Source organism: Neophocaena asiaeorientalis, unplaced genomic scaffold, assembly GCF_003031525.2.
Source record: "Neophocaena asiaeorientalis asiaeorientalis breed wild unplaced genomic scaffold, Neophocaena_asiaeorientalis_V1.1 scaffold558, whole genome shotgun sequence".
NCBI lineage: Eukaryota > Metazoa > Chordata > Mammalia > Artiodactyla > Phocoenidae > Neophocaena > Neophocaena asiaeorientalis.
In genome coordinates this window covers 1,117,621-1,141,079 of record NW_020172780.1, presented here as the reverse complement: position 1 = coordinate 1,141,079, position 23,459 = coordinate 1,117,621, and the positions used below count along the sequence as shown (strand labels likewise).

At 41.3% G+C, this 23,459-nt stretch overlaps 1 protein-coding gene across 1 annotated transcript in view; it reads left to right on the top strand.

The window, feature by feature from the left end:
- WNK2 (WNK lysine deficient protein kinase 2) overlaps positions 1-23,459 on the top strand; it is a 151,721-nt gene that overhangs the window by 90,510 nt on the left and 37,752 nt on the right. Inside the window, exons 20-22 of the mRNA XM_024741334.1 lie at positions 20,219-21,042; positions 21,333-21,402; positions 23,292-23,374. Coding sequence (XP_024597102.1) covers positions 20,219-21,042; positions 21,333-21,402; positions 23,292-23,374 — 977 coding nt within the window. The remainder of the gene's footprint in view (positions 1-20,218; positions 21,043-21,332; positions 21,403-23,291; positions 23,375-23,459) is intronic.

The following is a 23,459-nucleotide window of genomic DNA, read 5'->3' as shown; positions in this document are numbered from 1 at the left end:
CATTATTGGTGGGAATGTAAAATGGTGTGGCCACTGTGGAAAACAATATGGAGGTTTCTTAAAAAGAAAAAACAACTACCGTATGATTCAGCAGTCCCACTTCTGGGTATTTATCCAAATCAAGTAAAATCACTATCTTGAAGAGAAGTCTGCACAACCCCCATGTTCATCCCAGTATTATTCACAATAGCCAAGATATGGAAACAACCTAAATGTCAATCAGTAGGTGAATGGTGTTGGGTTGCACCCTGGAGGGCTACAAGGCCTGCACTTGCCCAGCTTTAAGACCAGAGAAAGAGCCCAGAGTCAGTAACAGAGACATCAGTGATTTAATTGATGGGGGAGCTTAAATGTCTGAAGCAAGGTCCTGGAGCACCACCCTACCGTGTGTGGCACATGGTGGGCAGGACATGGTGGCAGCCTTTGCTCCTAGGGGGAAGGGGAGATTGCCAGTTAAAGGGGAAATATATCAGGTTGGCTTATTAGTTACCAGGGAAACCAACAGAGGGGCATGCCCCTCACCACTCTTTGATAAGCTATCACTAGCTGGGGCCTGGGGCAAGTATGTTGGAAGGTCAGTCATGAGTAGGGTGTAGGTGAAGCAGGCACTGTTCTGGCAGGGGATGTACAGAGAGCAAGAGAACAGCCATCTTTAGTGGCCTGACCATACAAATGGATAAAGAAAATGTGGTATTTACTTACAATGGAATATTATTAAGCATTAAAAAAGGAGATCCTGCCATTTGTGACTACATGAGTGAACCTGGAGGACATTATGCTAAGCAAAGTAAGCCAATCACAAAAGACGAACACTGTACGAGTCCACTTATTATGAGGTATGTAGAGTAGTCAAACTCATTGAAGCCCGGAGTACAAGGGTGGTTGGCAGATCCTGGGTGGGGGGCAGAAATGGGAAGTTGCTGTTCAATGGGTATAAAGTTTCAATTAGGCAAGATGAATGTGTTTTAGAGATCTGCCATACAACATTGCACCTATAGAAAACAATACTGTATTGTGTACTTGAAATGTTAAGGGAGTAGATCTCCTGTTGAGTGTATTTACTTTACCACAATAAAGCAAATGACAAAATCATATTAAGATCCTATTACACTCTTCAGGATGACCTGTGGAGGGTAGGAAGCCCCAGGAGTGCTCAGAGGCTGCTATGGGAGGGGGAACTGGCACACTTGCTTTGGGAAGCCGGTTAGTGTCCTCTCCTAAAGGCTGAAGCTTCTTTGACCCAGCAGCTTTGCACAGCTTTGCAGTGTGCACAGGCACACTCACTGTTGTGTGTTAGTATTAGTCACGCTCCAACTTGCAGCAAGCCAAAGCACATCAGCCACACAATTACTGGTGAGTCGTGGGAGAGTCCTAGAGTGAAACAGTCTGCAGACACCCAAATGGATGAATCTCCCAGATATAATGGTGAGAGAGAAGCCAGACAGGAAAGGATAAATGCAGTGTGAGTTCACTGATACAATATTCTAAATCAGGCAAAACTCAACTGTGGTGTTTTAGAGCACATACTTGCATGGCAGTGCTTTAAAGAAAAACAAATGTGAAAGTTATGTTACATATGCTGGGGAGGGGCAATGTGAGTCTGGGGGCTTAGGAACCTGGCACTCTCCCCCACTATCATTTTTTTTGGTAAGCTTTTAAAACCTTTCGTTTTGTAAATTTTGTTTGTGTTATTAAAAGGAGAAAGTTTGTTTTTTTAAAAAAAGACAAGTAGGCTCGAAGACCAAGTAAGTACTGGAAACTCTGCATCCTGTATTCTCTCAACTTTCCCACTCCTGTGAGCACACAGAGGCTCTGAGAGGTCCTAGGTGGGATACTGTTGAGCTATGTTCTACCAATTGGTTCCCAGGGTACCTTCCAACCAGGATCCCTTTCCAGCCCCTGACAGGATGCTGTTGGTCTGAGCTTCTTTTTTTTTTTTTTTTTTTTTTAATTATTATCTCCACTTTATCTACCTATCTATATTGAAGTGTAGTTGATATACAATATTACATTAGTTTCAAGTGTAAAACATACTGATTCAATATTTTTATAGATTATAGTTGATGTAAAGTTGTTATAAAATATTGGATATATTTCCTGTGCCATACAATATATCCTTGTAACTTATTTTATACATAGTATTTTGTTGCTCTTAATCCCCTAACCCTATCTTGCCCCTCCCCCTCCCCTATCCTTCCCCTCTCTCCAGTGGTAACCACTAGTTTATTCTCTATATCTGTGAGTCTATTTGTTTTGTTTTATTTTTTGGATTCCACATATAAGTGATAATATACAGTATTTGTCTTTCTCTGACTTATTTCACTAATCATAATACCCTCCAGATCCCTCCATGTTGTTGCAGGTGGCAAAATTTCATTCTTTTTAATGGCTGAGTAGTATTCCATTGTATATATGTATAATGCATCTTTATCCATTCACCTGTTGATGGACACTTAGGTCGCTTCCATATCTTGGTTATTGTAAGTAATGCTGCTATGAACATTGTGGGTGCATGTATCTTTTACATCAAATTAGTGTTTTCATTTTTTCCAGATATGTACCTAGGAGAGGAATTGCTGGATCACATGGTAGTTCTATTTTTATTTTTTTGAGGAACCTCCATACTGTTTTCCACGGTGGCTACACCAATTTACATTCCTACCAACTGTGTATGATGGTTCCTTTTTCTCCACTTCCTTGCCAACATTTGTTATTTGTGGTCTTTTTTTTGATAGCCATTCTGATAGGTATGAGGTGATATCTCCTTTTGGTTTTGATTTGCATTTCTCTGATGACTAGTGATTTTGAGCATCTTTTCATATGCCTACTGGCCATCTGTACATCTTTGAAAAGAAGTCTATTTAGGTCTTCAGCCCATTTTTAAATTGGGTGGTTTGTTTTTTTCATATTGAGTTGTATGAGCTATTTATATAGTTTGGATTTAACCCCTTACCTGTTATATCATTTGCAAATATTTTCTCCTATTCAGAAGGTCGTTTTTTTCATTTTGTTAGTGGTTTCCTTTGCTGTGCAAAAGCTTTTACATTTAATTAGGTCCCATTTGTTTATTTTTGTTTTTGTTTCCTTTGCCTTAGGAGACAGATCAAAAAAATATTGCTTAGATTTATGTCAAAGAGTATTCTGCTTATGTTTTCATCTAGGAGTTTTATGGTTTCCAGTCGTTAATCAATTTGGGGTTTATTTTTGTATATAGTGTGAGAAAATGGTCTAATTTCATTCTTTTACACATAGCTGTCCTGTTTTACCAGCACCACTTGTTGGAGACTATCTTTTCTCCATTGTATTTTCTTGCCTCCTTTGTTGCAGATTAATTGTCCATAAGTGTCTGGGCTCTCTGTTCTGTTCCACTGATATATGTGTCTGTTTTTGTGCCAGTACCATCCTGTTTTGATTACTGTAGCTTTGTAGTATAGTGTGAAGGCAGGGAGTGTGATACCTCCAGCTTCGTCCTTTTTCCTCAAGATTGGTTTGGCAATTCAGGATCATTTGTGGTTCCAGATAAATTTTAGGATTATTTGTTCTAGTTTTGTGAAAAATGTCCTGGGTATTTTGATAGGGATTGAATTAAATCTGTAGATTGCTTTGGGCAGTATGGCCATTTTAACACTTAATTCTTCCAATCCAGGAATATTCAATATCTTTCTCTTTCTTTGTATCAACTTAAAATCCTTCATCAATTTTTTAAACATCTTTATTGGAGTATAACTGCATTACAATGGTGTTTTAGTTTCTGCTTTATAACAAAGTGAATCAGCTATACATATACATATGTTCCCATATCTCTTCCCTCTTGCGTCTCTCTCCCTCCCACCCTCCCTATCCCACCCCTCTAGGTGGTCACAAAGCACCGAGCTGATCTCCCTGTGCTATGCGGCTGCTTCCCACTAGCTGTCTGTTTTACATTTGGTAGTGTATATATGTCCATGCCACTCTCTCACTTCATCCCAGCTTACCCTTCCCCCTCCCTGTGTCCTCAAGTGCATTCTCTAGTAGGCCTGCATCTTTATTCCCGTCTTACCCCTAGGTTCTTCATGACAATTCTTTGGTTTGTTTTTTAGATTCCATATATATGTGTTAGCATACGGTATTTGTTTTCCTCTTTCTGACTTACTTCACTCTGTATGACAGACCCTAGGTTCATCCACCTCACTACAAATAACTCAATTTCGTTTCTTTTTATGGCTGAGTAATATTCCATTATATATGTGCCACATCTTCTTTATCCATTCATCTGTCAAGGGACACTTAGGTTGCTTCCATATCCTGGCTATTGTAAATACAGCTGCAGTGAACATTGTGGTACATAACTCTTCTTGAATAATGGTTTTCTCAGCGTATGTGCCAGTAGTGGGATTGCTAGGTCGTATGGTAATTCTATTTTTATTTTTTTAAGGAACCTCCATACTGTTCTCCATAGTGGCTGTATCAATTTACATGCCCACCAACAGTGCAAGAGGGCTCCCTTTTCTCCACACCCTCTCCAGCATTTATTGTTTGTAGATTTTTTTGATGATGGCCATTCTGAATGGTATGAGGTGATACCTCATTGTAGTTTTCTTTTTTTTTAAATTTAATTAATTAATTTATTTTTGGCTGTGTTGGGTCTTTGCTTCTGCGCGAGGGCTTTCTCTAGTTGCGGCGAGCGGGGGCCGCTCTTCATCGCGGTGTGTGGGCCTCTCACTGTTGCATCCTCTCTTGTGGAGCACAAGCTCCAGACGCGCAGGCTCAGTAGTTTTGGCTCATGGGCCTAGGTGCTCCGCGGCATGTGGGATCTTCCCAGACCAGGGCTTGAACCAGTGTCCCCTGCATTGGCAGGCAGATCATCAACCACTGTGCCACCAAGGAAGCCCCAATTGTAGTTTTGATGTGCATTTCTCTAGATTAGTGATGTTGAGCATCCTTTCATGTGTTTGTTGGCAATCTGCATATCTTCTTTGGGGAAATATCTCTTTAGGTCTTCTGCCCATTTTTGGATTGGGTTGACTGTGTTTTTGATATTGAGCTGCATGAGCTGCTTGTAAAATTTGGAGATTAATCCTTTGTCAGTTGCTTCATTTGCAGATATTTTCTCTGATTCTGAGGGTTGTCTTTTTGCCTTGTTTATGGTTTTCTTGTGCAAAAGCTTTTAAATTTCATTAGGTCCTATTTGTTTATTTTTGTTTTTATTTCCATTTTTCTAGGAGATGGGTCAAAAAGGATCTTGCTGTGTTTTATGTCATAGAGTATTCTCCCTATGTTTTCCTCTAAGAGTTTGATAGTGTCTGGCCTTACATTTAAGTCTTTAATCCATCTTGAGTTTATTTTTGTGTATGGTGTTAGGGAGTGTTCTAATTTCATTATTTTACATGTAGCTGTCCGGTTTTCCCAGCACCACTTGTTGAAGAGGCTGCCTTTTCTCCACTGTATGTTCTTGCCTCCTTTATCAAAAATAAGGTGACCATATATGTGGGTTTATCTCTGGGATTTCTATCCTGTTCCATTGATCTATATTTCTGTTTCTGTGCCAGTACCATACTGTTTTGATTACTTTAGCTTTGTTTTATAGTCTGAAGTCAGGGAGCCTGATTCCTCCACCTCCGTTTTCCTTTCTCACAATTACTTTGGCTATTCAGACTCTTTTGTGTTTCCACACAAATTGTGAAATTTTTTGTTGTAGTTCTGTGAAAATGCCAGTGGTAGTTTGATAGGGATTGCATTCAATCTGTAGATTGCTTTGGGTAGTATAGTCATTTTCACAATGTTGAATCTTCCAATCCAGGAACGTGGTATATCTCTCCAGCTGTTTGTATCATGTTAAATTTCTTTCATCAGTGTCTTATAGTTTTATGCATACAGGTCTTTTATCTCCTTAGGTGGGTTTGTTCCTAGGTATTTTATTCTTTTTGTTGCAGTGGTAAATGGGAGCGTTTCCTTAATTTCTCTTTCATATTTTTCATCATTAGTGCATAGGAATGCAAGTGATTTCTGTGCATTAATTTTGTATCCTGCTACTTTACCAAACTCATTGATTAGCTCTAGTAGTTTTCTGGTAGCATCTTTAGGATTCTCTATATACAGTATCATGTCATCTCTAAACAGTGACAGCTTTACTTTTTCTTTTCCGAATTGGATTCCTTTTATTTCTTTTGCTTCTCTGATTGCTGTGGATAAAACTTCCATAACTATGTTGAATAATAGTGGTGAGAGTGGACAACCTTGTCTTTTTCCTGATCTTAGAGGAAATGGTTTCAGTTTTTCATCATTGACAACGATGTTGGCTGTGGGTTTGTCATATATGGCCTTTATTATGTTGAGGTAAGTTCCCTCTATGCCTACTTTCTGGAGGGTTTTTATCATAGATCGGTGTTGAATTTTGTCAGAAGCTTTTTCTGCATCTACTGAGATGATCATATGGTTTTTCTCCTTCAATTTGTTAGTATGGTTTAATCACATTGATTTACATATATTGAAGAATCCTTGCATTCCTGGGACAAACCCCACTTGATCATGGTGTATGATGCTTTTAATGTGCTGTTGGATTCTGTTTTCTTGTACTTTGTTGAGGATTTTTGCATCTGTGTTCATCAGTGATACTGGCCTGTAGTTTTCTTTCTTTGTGACCTCTGTCTGGTTTTGGTATCAGGGTGATGGTGGCCTCGTAGAATGAGTTTGGGAGTGTTCCTCCCTCTGCTGTATTTTGGAAGAGTTTGAGAAGAATAGGCGTTAGCTGTTCTGTTAATGTTTGATAGAATTTGTCTGTGACGCAGTCTGGTCGTCAGCTTTTGTTTATTGGAAGATTTTTAATCACAGTCTCAATTTCAGTGCTTGTGATCAGACTGTTTATACTTTCTATTTCTTACTGGTTCAGTCTCAGAATGTTGTGCTTTTCTAAGAATTTATCCATTTCTTCCAGGTTGTCCATTTTATTGGCATACAGTTGCTTGTAGTAATCTCTTATGATCCTTTGTATTTCTGTCGTGTCCATTGTTACTTCTCCTTTTTCATTTCTAAGTCAATTGATTTGAGTCTTCTCCCTTTTTTTCTTGATGAGTCTGGCTAATGGTTTATCAATTTTGTTTATCTTCTCAAAGAACCAGCTTTTAATTTTATTGATCTTTGCTATCATTTTCTTCATTTATTTCTGATCTGATCTTTATGATTTCTTTCCTTTTGTGAACTTTGGCGGTTTTTTTGCTCTTTTTTCTCTTAATTGCTTTAGGTGTAAGTTTAGGTTGCTTATTTGAGATGTTTCTTGTTTCTTGAGGTAGGATCGTATTTCTATAAGCTTCCCTCTTAGAACTGCTTTTGCTTCATCCCATAGGTTTTGGATTGTCGTGTTTTCATTGTCATTTGTTTCTAGATATTTTTAGATTTCCTCAGTGATCTCTTGGTTATTTAGTAATGTATTGTTTAGCCTCCATGTGTTTGTATCTTTTACAGATATTTTTCCTGTAATTGATATCTAGTCTCATAGCGTTGTGGTCGGAAAAGATGCTTGATACGATTTCAATTTTCTTAAATTTACCAAGACTGATTTGTGACTCAAGATATGATCTATTTTGGAGAATGTTCCATGAGGGCTTGAGAAGAACGTGTATTCTGTTGTTTTTGGATGGAATGTCCTATAAATATCAATTAAGTCCATCTTGTTTAATGTGTCATTTAAAGCTGTGTTTCCTTATTTATTTTCATTTTGGATGATCTGTCCATTGGTGAATGTGGGGTGTTAAAGTCCCCTAGTATGACTATGTTACTGTCGATTTCCCCTTTTATGGCTGTTAGCATTTGCCTTATGTATTGAGGTGCTTCTATGTTGGGTGTATAAATATTTACAATTGTTATATCTTCTTCTTGGATCGATCCCTTGATCATTATGTAGTGTCCTTCTTTGTCTCTTGTAATAGTCTTTATTTTAAAGTCTATTTTGTCTGATATGGGAATTGCTACTCCAGCTTTCTTTTGATTTCCATTTGCATGGAATATCTTTTTCCATCCCCTCACTTTCAGTCTGTATGTGTCCCTAGGTCTGAAGTGGAACTCTTGTAGACAGCATATATATGGGTATTGCTTTTTTATCCATTCAGCCAGTCTATGTCTTTTGGTTGGAGCATTTAATCCATTTACATTTAAGGTAATTATCAATATGTATGTTCCTATTACCATTTTCTTAATTGTGTTGGGTTTGTTATTGTAGGTCTTTTCCTTCTCTTGTGTCTCCTGCCTAGAGAAGTTCCTTTAGCATTTGTGGTAAAGCTGGTTTGGTGGTGCTGAATTCTCTAGCTTTTGCTTTTCTGTAAAGTTTTTAAAATCTTCATTGAATCTGAATGAGATCCTTGCTAAGTAGAGTAATCTTGGTTGTAGGTTTTTCCCTTTCATCACTTTAAATATGTCCTGCCACTCCCTTCTGGCTTGCAGCCTTTCTGCTGAAAGATCAGCTGTTAACCTTATGGCGATTCCCTTGTATGTTATTTGTTGTTGTTCCCTTGCTGCTTTTAGTATTTTTTCTTTGTATTTAATTTTTGATAGTTTGATTAATACGTGTCTTGGCGTGTTTCTCCTTGGATTTATCCTTTATGGGCCTTTCGTGCTTCCTGGACTTGACTGACTCTTTCCTTTCCCCTATTAGGGAAGTTTTCAACTATAATCTCTTCAAATATTTTCTCAGTCCGTTTCTTTTTCTCTTCTTCTTCTGGGACCCCTATAATTCGAATGTTAGTGTGTTTAATATTGTCCCAGAATTCTCTGAGACTGTCCTGAATTCTTTTCGTTCTTTTTTCTTTATTCTGCTCTGCGGTAGTTATTTCCACTATTTTATCTTCCAGGTCACTTTTCCTTTCTTCTGCCTCAGTTATTCTGCTATTGATTCCTTCTAGAGAATTTTAAATTTCATTTATCATGTTATTCATCATTGTTTGTTTGCTCTTTAGTTCTTCTAGGTCCTTGTTAAAGGTTTCTTGTATTTTCTCCATTCTATTTCCAAGATTCTGGATCATCTTTGCTATCATTACTCTGAATTCTTTTTCAGGTAGACTGCCTATTTCCACTTCATTTGTTTGGTCTGGTGGGTTTTTACCTTGCTCCTTCATCTGCTGTGTGTTTCTCTGTCTTCTCATTTTGCTTAACTTACTGTGTTTGGGGTCCCCTTTTCACAGGCTGCAGGTTCGTAGTTTCTGGGTTTTTTTTGATGTCTGTCCCCAGTGGCTAAGGTTGGTTCAGTGGGTTGTGTAGGCTTCCTGGTGGAGGGGACTGGTGTGTGTGTTCTGGTGTATGAGGCTGGATCTTGTCTTTCTGGTGAGCAGGACTGTGTCCTGTGGTGTGTTTTGGGGTGCCTATGACCTTACGATTTTAGGCAGCCTCTCTGCTGGTCGGTGGGGTTGTGTTCCTGTGTTGCTAGTTGTTTGGCATAGGGTGTCCAGCACTGTAGCTTGCTGGTCGTTGAGTGGAGCTGGGTCTTAGCATTGAGATAGACATCTCTGGGAGAGCTTTCGTTGTTTGATATTACATGGATCCCGGAGGTCTTTGGTGGACCAATGTCCTTATGTTGCCTCTCCCACCTCAGAGGCACAGGCCTGACACCCAGCCAGAGTACCAAACCCTGCCAGTCACATGCCTCAGAAGAAATGGGATAGAAAAAGAAAGAATCAAAGAAAAATAAATAAATAATCGAAATAGTTATTAAAATGAAAAATAAATTATTAAAAGTTAAAAAAATAAAAAGTAATAATAAAAAAGAAAAAAAATGGACAGATAGAACCCTAGGACAAATAGTAAAAACAAAGGTATACAGACAAAATCACACGAAGCATGCGCATACACACTCACAAAAAGGGAAAAAAAAATATATATTTTTAAAAAGGGAAGAGTGCCACCAAATCAATAAACAAATCTACCAATGATAATAAACTCTAAATAGTGAAATAAGATGAACATTAAACCAGAAACAAATTAGATGCAGAAAGCAAACCCCAAGTCTACAGTTGCTCCCAAAGTCCATGGCCTCAATTTTGGGATGATTCGTTGTCTATTCAGGTATTCCAGAGATGGAGAGTACATCAAGTTGATTGTGGAGATTTAATGTGCTGCTCCTGAGGCTGCTGGGAGAGATTTCCCTTTCTCTTCTTTGTCTGCACAGCTCACGGGGTTCAGCTTTGGATCTGGCCCCGCCTCTGCATGTAGATCGCCTGATGGCACCTGTTCTTCGCTCAGACAGGACGGGGTTTAAAATTAGCAGCTGATTAGGGGTCTCCGGCTCACTCAGGCTGGGTGCATGGAGGGGTATGGAATGCGGGGCAAGCCTGCAGCAGCAGAGGCTGGTGTGACATTGCAACAGCCTGAGGTGTGCTGTGTGTTCTCCCAGGGAAGTTGTCCCTGGATCACAGGATCCTGGCAGTGGCGCTCTGCTTAGACTCCTGGGAGGGGAGGTGTGGATAGTGACCTGCGCTTGACAGGCTTCTTGGTGGATGCAGCAGCAGCCTTAGCATTTCATGCCCTACTTTGGTGTCTGCACTGATAACCCACCCATCTCTGGAGCTCGTTTAGGCCGTGCTCTGAATCCCCTCTCCTGGCGCACCTGGAAACAATGGTCTCTTGCCTCTTAGGCAGTTCCAGACTTTTTCCCGAACTCCCTCCCGGCTATCTGTGGCACACTATCCCCCTTCAGGCTGTGTTCACGCAGCCAACCCCCGTTCTCTCCCTGGGATCTCACCTTCAAAGCTGGAACCTCAGCTCCCAGCCCCCACCTGCCCCAGTGGGTGAGCAGACAAGCCTCTCATGCTGGTGAGTGCTGGGCGGCACCGGTCCTCTGTGCGGGAATCTCTCCGCTTTGCCTCTGCAACCCTGTTGCTGTGCTCTCCTCTGTGACTCCACAGCTTCCCCCCCGGCACCCCCCATCCCCACCAGTGAAGGGGCTTCCTAGTGTGTGGAAACTTTTCCTCCTTCACCGCTTCCTCCCAGAAGTGCAGGCCCCATCCCTATTCTTTTGTCTCTGTTTTTTCTTTTTTCTTTTGCCCTACCCAGGTACGTGGGACGTTTCTTGCCTTTTGGGAAGTCTGAGGTCTGCCAGCGTTCATTAGATTCTGTAGGAGTTGTTCAACATGTAGATGTATTTCTGATGTATTTGTGGGGAGGAAGGTGATCTCTATGTCTTACTCCTCCGCCATCTTGAAGGTCTCTCCCCTTCATCAATGTTTTATAGTTGTCAGATTACAAATCTTTCATCTCCTTGGTTTAAATTTATTCCTAGGTATTTAAATCTTTTTGGTGCAATATTAAATGCAGTTGTTTTCTTGCTTTCTGATACTTGATTTTTAGTGTATAGAAAAGCAATAGATTTCTGTATATCAATTTTGTATTCTGCAGCTTTACTGAATTCATTTATTAGTTCTTATAGTTTTTTGGTAGAGACTTTAGAATTTTCTGTATATAGTATGTCACCTGCAAATGATGATAATTTTACTTCTGCCCTTCGAATTTGGATGCCTCTTATTTCTTTTTCTTGTCTGGTCGCTGTGGCTAGAACTTCCAGTACTCTGTTAAATAGAAGCGGTGAGGGCATCCTTGTCTTGTTACTGATTTTAGAGGAAAAGCTTTTAGCTCTTCACTGTTGAGTATGATGTTAGATGTGGGTTTGTCATAAACGGCCTTCATTATGTTGAGATATGTTCCCTGTGTACCAACTTTGAGGAGAGTTTTTTTCATGAATGGATGTTGAATTTTGTTAAATGTTTTTTCTGAGTATATTGAGATGATCATGTGATTTTTATCCTTCCTTTTGTTAATGTGGTGTAACACACTGATTGACTTGTGGATTCTTTCATCCATGGAATAAATCCCACTTTATCATGGTGTATGATCCTTTATGTATTATGTTGATATTTGGCTTGCTAATATTTTTTGAACATTTTGTATCAATATTCATCATAGATATTGGCCTGTAATTTTCTTTTTTAAAAAAAATTTAATTGAAGTATGTTGTTTTACAATGTTGTGTTAATTTCTGCTCTACAGCTAAGTGATTCAGTTATATAAACATTCATTTTTAAAAATATTCTTTTCCATTATGGTTTATCATAGGATATTGAATATAGTTCCCTCCCTGTGCTATACAGTAGGACCTTGTTGTTTATCCATTCTATATATAATAGTTTGCATCTGCTAATCCCAAACTCCCAATCCATCCCTCTCTCACCCCACTTCCCCCTTGGCAACAGTAAGTCTGTTGTCTATGTCTGTGAGTCCATTTCTGTCTCGAAGATAAGTTCATTTGTGTTATATATATATATATATATTGTTTTTTTTTTTTTTTTTTTTTGTGCTTTAGATTCCACATGTAAGTGATACCATATGGTATTTGTCTTTGTCTGACTTACTTCACTTAGTATGATAATCTCTAGTTCCATCCATGTGGATACAAATGGTATTATTTTGTTCTTTTTTTCTTTTTTAAAAAATGCTCATATAATTGTGACACATATATAGATGTACATGAAATATTTTTATTGTTAGTTTTACAAAAACAGGGTCATTTATTCACACTTTTCTGCATCTTGCTTTTCTTTTTTTTAGTTTAATTTTATTTATTTATTTTTATACAGCAGGTTCTTATTAGTCATCCATTTTATACACATCAGTGTATACATGTCAATCCCAATCTCCCAATCTCCCAATTCATCACACACACCCCACCTCCCGCTGCTTTTCCCCCTTGGTGTCCGTACGTTTGTTCTCTACATCTGTGTGTCTATTTCTGCCCTGCAAACTGGTTCATCTGTACCATTTTTCTACGTTCCACATATATGCGTTAATATACGGTATTTGTTTTTCTCTTTCTGACTTCACTCTGTATGACAGTCTCTAGATTCAACCACGTCTCTACAAATGACCCAATTTTGTTCCTCTTTATGGCTAACTAATATTCCATTGTATATATGTACCACATCTTTTTTTTTTTAGCATCCTTATTGGAGTATAATTGCTTTATAATGGTGTGTTGGTTTCTGCTTTATAACAAAGTGAATCAGTTATACATATACATATATTCCCATATCTCTTCCCACTTGCATCTCCCTCCCTCCCACCCTCCCTATCCCACCCCTCTAGGTGGTCACAAACCTCCGAGCTGATCTCCCTGTGCGATGTGGCTGCTTCCCACTAGCTATCTACTTTACGTTTGGTAGTGTATATATGTCCATGCCACTGTCTCACTTTGTCACAGCTTACCCTTCCCCCTCCCCATCTCCTCAAGTCCATTCTCTAGTAGGTCTGTGTCTTTATTCCCGTCTTAACCCTAGGTTCTTCATGACCTTTTTTTTTTAATTAGATTCCATACATATGTGTTAGCATACATTATTTGTTTTTCTCTTTCTGACTTACTTCACTCTGTATGACACACTCTAGGTCCATCCACCTCACTACAAATAACTCAATTTCGTTTCTTTCTATGGCTGAGTAATATTCCATTGTATATATGTGCCACATCTTCTTTATCCATTCATCTGTTGATGGACACTTAGGTTGCTTCCATGTCCTGGCTATTGTAAATAGCTCAGCAATGAACATTGGGCTGCATGTGCCTTTTTGAATTATGGTTTTCTCTGGGTATTTGCCCAGTAGTGGGATTGCTGGGTCATATTTCTTCCAGGTTGTCCATTTTATTGGCATAGAGTTGCTTGTAGTAGTCCCTTAGGATGCTTTGTATTTCTGTGGTCTGTTGTAACTTCTCCTTTTTCATTTCTAATTTTATAGATTTCAGTCTGCTTCCTCTTTTTCTTGATGATCCTGGCTAGTGGTTTATCAATGCTGTTAATCTTCTCAAAGAACAAGCTTTTAGTTTTATTGATATTTGCTATTGTTTTCCTTGTTTCTTTTTCATTTTGCTACTCCAGCTTTCTTTTGATTTCCATTTGCATGGAATATCTTTTTCCATCCCCTCACTTTCAGTCTGAATGTGTCCATGGGTCTGATTTGGGTCCTTTGTAGACAGCATATATATGGGTCTTGTTTTTGTATCCATTCAGCAAGCCTGCGTCTTTTGGTTGGAGCATTTATTCCATTCACATTTAAGGTAGTTATTGATATGTATGTTCCTATGACCATTTTCTTAATTGTTTTGGGTTTGTTTTTGTAGGTCCTTTTCTTCTCTGTGTTTCCCACTTAGAGAAGTTCTTTTAGCATTTGTTGTAGAGCTGGTTTGGTGGTGCTGAATTCTCTTAGCTTTTGCTTGTCTGTAAAGCTTTTGATTTCTCCATCAAATCTGAATGAGATCCTTGCTGGGTAGAGTAATCTTGGTTGTAGTTTCTTCCCTTTCATCACTTTGAGTATATCATGCCACTCCCTTCTGGCTTGTAGAGTTTCTGCAGAGAAATCTGCTGTTAACCTTATGGAAGTTCCCTTGTATGTTACTTGTCATTTTTCACTTGCTTCTTTCAATAATTTTTCTTTGTCTGTGATTTTTGCCAATTTGATTACTGTGTGTCTCAGCATGTTTCTCCTTGCTTTCATCCTGTATGGGACTCTCTGCACTTCCTGGACTTGGGTGGCCATTTCCTTTCCCATGTTAGGGAAGTTTTTGACTATAATCTCTTCAAATATTTCCTCTGGTCCTTTCTCTCTCTCCCCTCCTTCTGGGACCCCTGTAATGTGAATATTGTTGTTTTTAATGTTGTCCCAGAGACCTCTTAGGCTGTCTTCATTTCTTTTTATTCTTTTTTCTTTATTCTGTTCAGTGGCAGTGAATTCCACCATTCTGTCTTCCAGGTCGCTTATCCGTTCTTCTGCCTCAGTTATTCTGCTATTGATTCCTTCTAGTGTATTTTTCATTTCAATTATTGTGTTGTTCATCTCTGTTTGTTTTTTAATTCTTCTAGATCTTTGTTAAACATTTCTTGCATCTTCTCAATCTTTGCCTCCATTCCTTTTCGAGGTCCTGGATCATCTTCACTATCATTATTCTGAATTGTTTTTCTGGAAGGTTGCCTATCTCCACTTCACTTAGATGTTTTTCTGGGGTTTTATCTTGTTCCTTCATCTGATACATAGCTCTCTCTGCCTTTTCATCTTGTCTGTCTTTCTGTTAGTGTGGTTTTTGTTCCACAGGCTGTAGTATTGTAGTTCTTGCTTCTGCTGTCTTACTTTGTTCTTTTTTTTATGGCTGTAGTATTCCATTGTATATCTGTACCACTTCTTCCTTTTCTTTGTACCACATCTTCTTTGTCCATTTATGTGTCAATGGACATTTAGGTTGTTTCCATGTATTAGCTATTGTGAATAGTGCTGCTGTTAACGTAGGGGGTGCATGTATCTTTTTGAATTATAGTTTTGTCTGGATATATGCCCTGTAGTGGGATTGCTGGATCATATGGTAAGTCTATTTTTAGCTTTTTGAGGAACCTCCCTACTGTTTTTCATAGTGGCTGCACCAACTTACATTCTCAACAACAGTGTAGGAGGGTTCTCTTTTCTCTACATCCTCTCCAGCATTTATTATTTTTAGACTTTTTAATGATGGCCATTCTGACTGGTTTGAGGTGGTACCTCATTGTAGTTTTGATTTGCATTTCTGTAATAGTTAGCAATGTTGAACATCTTTTTATATGCTTGTTATTGGCCTGTAATTCTTTTGTAGTATATTTTTCTAGGTTTGGTATCAGGATAATGGTGGCCTCGTAGAATGAATTTGGGAATGTTCTCTCCTCGTCAGTTTTTGGGATAGTTTGAGAAGGCTAGGTATTTGCTCTTCTTTATATATTTGATAGAATTTCCCTGTGAAGCCATCTATCTTGTCCTGGACCTTCGTTTGCTGGGCGTTTTTTGATTATGAATTCAATTTCACTACTAGTGACCAGTCTATTCAGATTGTCTATTTCTTTCTGATTAAGTCTTAGAAGATTGTGTGGCTCTAGGATTTTTTATCCACTTTTAGGTTGTCCAGTTTGTTGCTGTATAACTGTTCTTATGATTTTTCATACCTCTGTGATATCAGTTGTAATTTCTCCTCTTTATTTCTTATTTGTTTGAGCCCTCTCTCTTTTTTTCTTAATGAGCCTTGATAAAGTCTTATCAATTTTGTTTGTCTTTAAAAAAAAAAAAAACGAAAAAAAAACAAGCTCTTGTTTTCATTGATTATTATGTTGTTTTTTGGTCTCTGTTTTATTCATTTCTTCTCTGATCTTTATTATTTCTTTTTTCTGCTGGCTTTGTTTGTTCTTTAATTCTTTTGGACAGTAAATTCAGTTATTTATTTGAGATTTTTCTTTCTTTTTGAGGTAGGCCTATATTGCTATAAACTCCCCTCTTAGAACCACTTTTCAGTGTCACATAGATTTTTGAAAGTTGTGTTTTTATTTTCATTTCTCCAGATGTTTTCTGATTTCCTCTTTGATTTCTTTGTTGACCCATTGTTTTTATAATAGGATATTGTTTAATCTCCATATGTTTTGTTTTTTCCATTTTTCTTCCTGTATTTGAATCCTAGTTTCATACTCTTGTTGTCAGAAAAAATGCTTGATGTAATTGCTGTTTTCTAAATTTGTTAAGACTTGTTTTGTGGCCTAGCCTGTGATCTGTCGTGGAGAATGTTTCACATGCACTTGAACAGAATGTATATTGTGCTGTTTTTGGATGGAATGTCCTGTATGTATCTATTAAGGCCATCTGGTCGAATGTGTCATTTAAGACCACTATTTCCTTATTGATTTTCTTTCTATATGATATGTCCCTTGATGTAAGTAGGGTGTTATAGTCTCCTAATATTATTCTATTGTCAATTTCTCCTGTTAATATTTGCTTTCCATATTTAGGTGCACCTATATTGGGTGCATATATATTAATGAATGTTATATTCCCTTCTTGTATTGATCACTATATCATTATATAATGCCCTTCTCTGTCTTTTCTACACTTTCTTCTAAAATCTAATTTGTAAGATATGAGTATCACTACCAGCTTTCTTATCATTTTCATTTCCATGAAATATCTCTTTCCATCTCCTCACTTTTAGTCTGTGTGTCTTTCACTCTAAAGAGAGTCTCTTGCCCATAGGTGGGTCTTGTTTTTTATCCAGTCATCCACTTTATGTATTTTGATTGGAACATTTAGTCCATTGACATTTAAAGTAATTACATATAGGTGTGTACTTAACTGCCATTTTGTTACTTGTTTTCTGGTTGTTTTTGTCATTCTATATTCTTTTCTTCTTCTTTTAGTTTCTTCCCTTGTGGTGTGATGATTTTCCTTAGTGGTACGCTTGTCTTACTTTCTTCCTATTTTTTGTGTATCTATTGTAGGATTTTGATTTGTAGTTACCTTGGGGTTCATATATGTTGACCTATATATCTACTTGTTTTAAACTGGTAGTCATTTAAGTTCAAACACATTCTAAAAAAATCTACATTTTTTTACTCCTCTCCCCCACATTTTGTGGTTTTTTTTTTTTTTTGGCTGTGCTGAGCAACATGCAGGATCGTAGTTCCAGGACCAGGGATCAAACCTGTGCCCCCTGCAGTGGAAGTGTGGAGTGTTAACCACTGGACTGCCAGGGAAGTCGCCACATTTTGTGTTTTTGATGTCATATTTACATCTTCATGTTTATCCCTTAGCTGTTTATTGTAGTTATGGTTGACTTTCTAATTTTTGTCTTTTAATCTTGTACTAACTTATGTAAGCAGCTGATCCACAGCCTTTACTATATATTTGCCTTTACTCGTGGGATTTTTCCTTTCCTATAAATTTTTACATCTTGTTGTAGCCTTTTTTTTTCCACTTGGAGAAGACCTTTTAAGACTTCTTTTAAGGTGGTTTAAGTATTGATGAACTCTTTTAGTTTTTCCTTATCTGAGAAGTTCTTTGTTGCTCTTTTAATTCTGAATGATAATCTTGCTGGGTAGAGTATCCTAGGTTGTAGATTTTGCCCTTTCAGCACTTTAAATATGTCATGCCATTCCCTTCTGGCCTGCAAAGTTTCTGCAGAAAAATCAGCTGATAAATTTATGGGTGTTCCTTTGTATATGACTCTGTTTTTTTCTTGCTGCCTTTAAATTGTCTCTTTGTCTTTAACTTTTACCATTTTAATTATGGTACATTTTGGTGTGTGTCTCTTTCAGTTAATCTTGTTTGGGGCATTCTCTGCTTACTGTACCTGGATATGTTTCCTTCTGCAGGTTTAGGAAGTTTTCAGCCATAATTTCATCAAATACATTTTTGACACTTTTCTCTCTCTTTTCTTCTGGAGCCCCTATAATGCAAATGCTAGTATGCTTGATGATGTCCTAGAGGTCCCTTAAAGTGTTCTCATTTTTTTATATTCTTTTTCTGTTCTGATTGGATGATTTCCATTATTCTCTCTTCCAGATCTCTTATGCATTCTTCTGTATCACTTAATCTGCTATTAAATCTTTCTAGTGTGTTTTTCATTTCAGTTGTTGTATTCTTCGTCTCTGTTTATTTTTTATATTTTCTACTTCTTTGTTAAAATTCTTACTGTGTCATCTATTCTTTTCCTTAGTTCATTTAGCATTCTTTTTACTAATGCCTTGAACTCTTTCTGGTAAATTATTTATCTCTGTTTCATTAGTTGATTTTTCAGGTTTCTTTATTTTCATCATTTTTTCATTTCAAACAGATTCCCCTGTATTTGCATTTTGCTTAACGTTGTCTCTATGAAATTAGGTGAAACAGTTACCTGTCTTGGTCTTGGAGGGTTGTACTTGTGTGGGAGCATCTCTATGCAGTCTGTCTGCCCAGTGGCTTTGGCGGGAGAGCTGGATCTGAAGTGAGCATTGGTCATGTCTTCCCCCAGAGTGTGCTGACTGGTATCACCTTGGTGGTAGGTGGGCATGGAGATGGAGAGGGTGGAGGCAGAGCCAGATATGATCTGGGGCTGCTTCTAAGCTCAGTAGTCATCACTGCCCTTTTAGGAGCGGTGTCTGGTCCCGAGGTCTGGAGCCGAATCCCTGAGGGTGGGGTCTGAGCTACCTCCTTTCCCTCTAAGTGTGTGCTCTTCACCCTCCCGACAATGGCACCTTTGCACCAGTGGAGATCCATGCTGGAGCAAGAGTGTCTGAGTGGTGCCTGATGTAGGCCAGTGTGTGTGCTGGTGCTGTCCCTGCACACCAGTCAGAGCTCCAGTCTAGACTGATTTGCCACCTCTGTGAACACCAGTAATGGCTGCTTCCACCCCATTCTGATGCAGGACTGGGTCAGAGCCAGCTCTGTCTCCCACAAATGCACACTTTACTCCATGACAGCAGCCTTTGACCTAGTGGGAAGCTGTGCTGGAGCTAGAGGTGCCAGAGTGGGTGTTCAATGTGGGCTAGGGCACGTGTTGGAACAGTTGACCAGAGTCCCAGGCAGTTTCAATCTGCTTCCTCTGTCTCGTTCCTAGGAGTAAGCAAGAGTGTTCACACTCTTCACAAGTGAATTCTAGGATTGTTATAGCCCAATATGTGTTCAAACGGCTCACTCCCCAGGGAGGATCTCCAAGCCCTTGTAATCCCTCTCTACTCTGTGTCCCCTCCTAGGGGTGCCAGTTCTGACCTGATCGCTTCTTACCCAACTCCATGTGGATCTTTACTGCCTTGGTTGTATAAGAGTCTTCCTGCCAGTCTTTGGTTTGATTTTAGTGAGAATTGCTCCACATTTGATATATTTTTGAAGTGTTCATAGAAGGAGGTGAACTAGTAGAAGGTGTCCTTCTATTCCTCCATCTTGATCTCCTCTCTCTGGTCTGAGCTTCTGATCTTACCAAAGCACGGTGTCGGGTTCATCAGAAGTTCCTGCTCACTCCAGGGCAGGGCAGTGTGTACAGCTCACTACTTAGATTTTATAATTTCATTTTACAATTTTGTGGAATGGACCAGTGCAAGGGTGACCAGAGCCATATTTTTATGGAGCTGGAATGACAGTCGACAGACAGGTGATGGGTTATGCCTGATGGCTTAGTGCTACAGAAAAATCAGAAGGAAGGTGTGGGTGTGCTAGTGCAGCTGGATGGGACACTGCTGGTGCATAGCCTGAGGTGGGAAGTGGGGCTGCGGGAAGACCTGTGCAAGATGTTTCAGGCAGAGGCCAGCACGTGCATGACGTTGGCATGTCTGAGAAAAGGAGAGAGGACTGGTGTGTAGGGCACCGCCAGCTCATAGAAAGCATCTTTTTGGCTAGCGAAGTGCCAGGTAAATAGGACCAGAATAGGTTAGTATAGAGGCATTTTTCCTATTTCTTCTAGATCCAGTGTTCTCTAAAGAGCAGCTGTCTTCGAAGGAAGAACCCAGCTTCTCGGCTAGTCTGCAGCTTTTGAGCCAAGCAGGCCCCAGGGACCCTCCTGGTGGTGCACCATCCCCTTTGGTGCCATCATCCCCTCCTGTGACTGCTGTGCCCCAAGACATGGCCCCACCAGCTGCCAGTCCTAAGCCAGAGCCAGCAACAGGGGCTGCCATGCAGGCAGGGGTCCCAGGGACCCCTCAGGGGCCGGCCAGTGAGCATAAGACCCCCTGGCTACTGGTGGAGACTCATGATGGCCAGCTTCCTGCACTGGCCCCTGGCACAGGCCGAGGGCCTTGTGCCCCATCTCTGGAGGCCCCATCCCACTCCACGGGTCTGGGGGATCCTGGCTCAGCCAGAGAGCCCAGCACCAGGGGGGAGCCCCTGTTGGCTTTGGCCCCTGTGTCTGGTGCCCCTGGCGGGGCCCCTCAGCCCACCCTGGGCCAGCCCCTTCCTCCACTCCCCTCTGTGGTGGGGGCCATCAGCCTGGCCACTCCCCAACTTCCCAGCCCCCCGCTGGCACCTACCGCCCCCCCTCAGCCGCCCTCAGCCTTGGAGTCAGATGGGGAAGGGCCACCCCCAAGGGTGGGCTTCGTGGACAGCACCATCAAGAGCCTGGATGAGAAGCTGCGGACTCTGCTCTACCAGGAGCATGTGCCCACCTCTTCAGCCTTGGCCGGAACCCCTGTGGAGGCAGGTGACCGAGACTTCACCCCGGAGCCCCCAAGAGGGGACGAACCCCGCACAGAGGCCTCTGGCGGTGAGCTGGCCCTGCTGCCCCAGCCTGCGGTGAGTACCACCTCACCCAGAGGCACTGTCCCCAGGTGGGGGTCTGGACAGGGGTGGGGACTGACTCTAACCCAGGCCAGTAGGCATCCTGGCCATATAGAGCCGCCTTACCCCAGCCCAGGCCGTCCTGTTCTCAGGGACCCCTGCCTGACCCACCCGTGCGTGTTTTGCTCGAGTGGCCGAGGGAGGAGGAGCCCAGCCTTTGGACTGGGGGAGAGGATTTGCAGTTTTGCTGCAGAGGTGTTAGCAAGTGAGGCTCACAGCTCTTTCCTTTTTGTTTCTTTCTTCAGTTGGAAAAGTCAGAAACAGCCCTTGGGTTAGATGTCACGTTGGAGCAGGCCACGTCCTTGCCAGTGACAGGTAACAAGCCATAGGCGCTACCAGCCTTCCTTACTCTGAAACATTCTGCCTCTTTACCCTTCATCCCCACAGCATCTTGGATGGGACCCAGATGTGGCAGGAGCTCATCATGATAAAGCCTTAGTTAAAACCCACTGAGTTCTAGCACAAACCATGTATTCACACTCCAGGGAGAGTAAGTCCTCTGTCTGTGGAAATGGGTGAAAGCCCTGTGGACTGCGTGTTGGGATGTTATCAGGGCCTCTCTGGCCCCCCAGTGCTCTCAATATGTTCTGGTGGACACCCCTAGCTTCCATTTCTTTAGAAGGTTACAAGATGATTGTTTATATTTTGGACAGAGTACAGGGCTGGGGCTGGGGAGTTCCAGCAGGTCCACGGGAGCTGCCAGGCTGGAGCCATCTGTGAAGTTCTGAAACAGGATTTCCTCCGTGGCTCCTGGGTATTATGCATCTCTGCAGGAACTCTCGCTGTAGTTCTCATTTCATTATCTGAGCACCTGTGTTTCAGCCCAAGGGAGTTGGTCTGACCTTCTAAGGTGTTGGTTCCTTCTTGGCCTGGAATTTCTTGGGAGATTAGCAAGATAAGGATCCAGCTGACCTTGTAACGGAAACCTGGGTGTGTGTCAGTGGCAGGCACAGCCCCCCAGTTCACAGAGCAAGGGGAGTGGACCGTTGGATTCTGGCTAGACCCCTGGACAGGGCATTCTCTTATAGATGCCACACTTGAGAGGGGTGAGGCAGCTGTAATTGGGGTCAGAAGCTGTAGCATATGATGTTTACCTGGGGAAGATGAGGGTCATGGGGTGAAGCAGGAGTGTGCTGGGGGAGGGAGAAGGCGAGAGGTTGTACCTGAGTGCCTGCTCCATCTCCTGACTTCTGTCCGTGAGATGTGTACCATGGGCCTCCTTCTGCAGCATCAGTGGCTTCAAGTGCTGGAAGCTTCCAGAGTACAAAACTCATAGGAGAGTTCTAAGGAGACAGATTCTAGTTTGGAAGAGGTGAACTTTTCTGGCAGTCAGAGCTGTTGGTAATGAGCCTCCTGTCCCTGGAAGTGTGCAAAGCAAGGTTGGAGGATCCCCGCCACAGGCACGTGGGGAGGAGTGTCATGTGTTGCCTAGGGTTGGGGTTGCATGACAGACGGGTCTAGGTCTTCCCAGGAATCTGTGAGGGGGGCAGCCCCCCAGCCTGGCTGGAGGCTCTGTCAGCCCCTGTCACCACCCCCAACCCCCCACAGCATGTCAGTCCAGCTCGGATTAACGCACAGTCTCAGCTTTCTCTTGCTGTGTGCAGGTCTCAGCTCAGGCCAGACTCCCACACATGAGGTCCTTCTGCTTCTGTTGTTTACTCTTCACAGCAACCTGGGAAGGCTGATCAGAAATATCACCTGTAGATGGGGAACTGAGACAGCCTCAGATGACGGGGACCTTCCCTAGACATTGGAGCAGCAGGGTTAGGAATTAGCCTTATTGATCTGATTTTCCAGGACCTCATAAGACCCTTTTATCATCGGAACATGTCAGGGAGAGAGAAGGTGATGCCATCAGGTGATAGAAATATCAGGTGAGACAGGGTGACATCATCAGGGGTCTAGAGAGGACAGGTGAGACAGGTGATAGTCATCAGGTATGTAGAGGGCCTGGCTGTGCCTGAGGGTCTGGAGCAGGGGTCTTCAGGGACCTGAGTGGTGTTGGGCTGATGTCTCCCTGCTTTTCTGGGTTCTAGGGAGTCTCCTGTGAAGTGACAGGGTTAGGATGTCAGTAGTTTTCGTTTTCCTAGCTGCACACACACCTTCTCAGTGCCACTCCCTTTCTCTTCTGACTGGCTGCTTTGGGGCCATTCCTGCCCTTGTTCTCTGTACCAGCCTGAGTAATGATTTTGATGTTCCTACAGCAGAATCATCTTTGAGCAGCATGCTGGGCTGTGAAGGAGGACAGGTGGCCTCAGATTCGCCCGTAGTACCCAGTGTCCCCCAGGTAAGGAGTTTTCTCCAGTGAGACGCTCCGTGGGTTGGCGGGCTTGCTCTTTGATGGTGTTTGTGTGGAATCTTTTCCTTTCCAC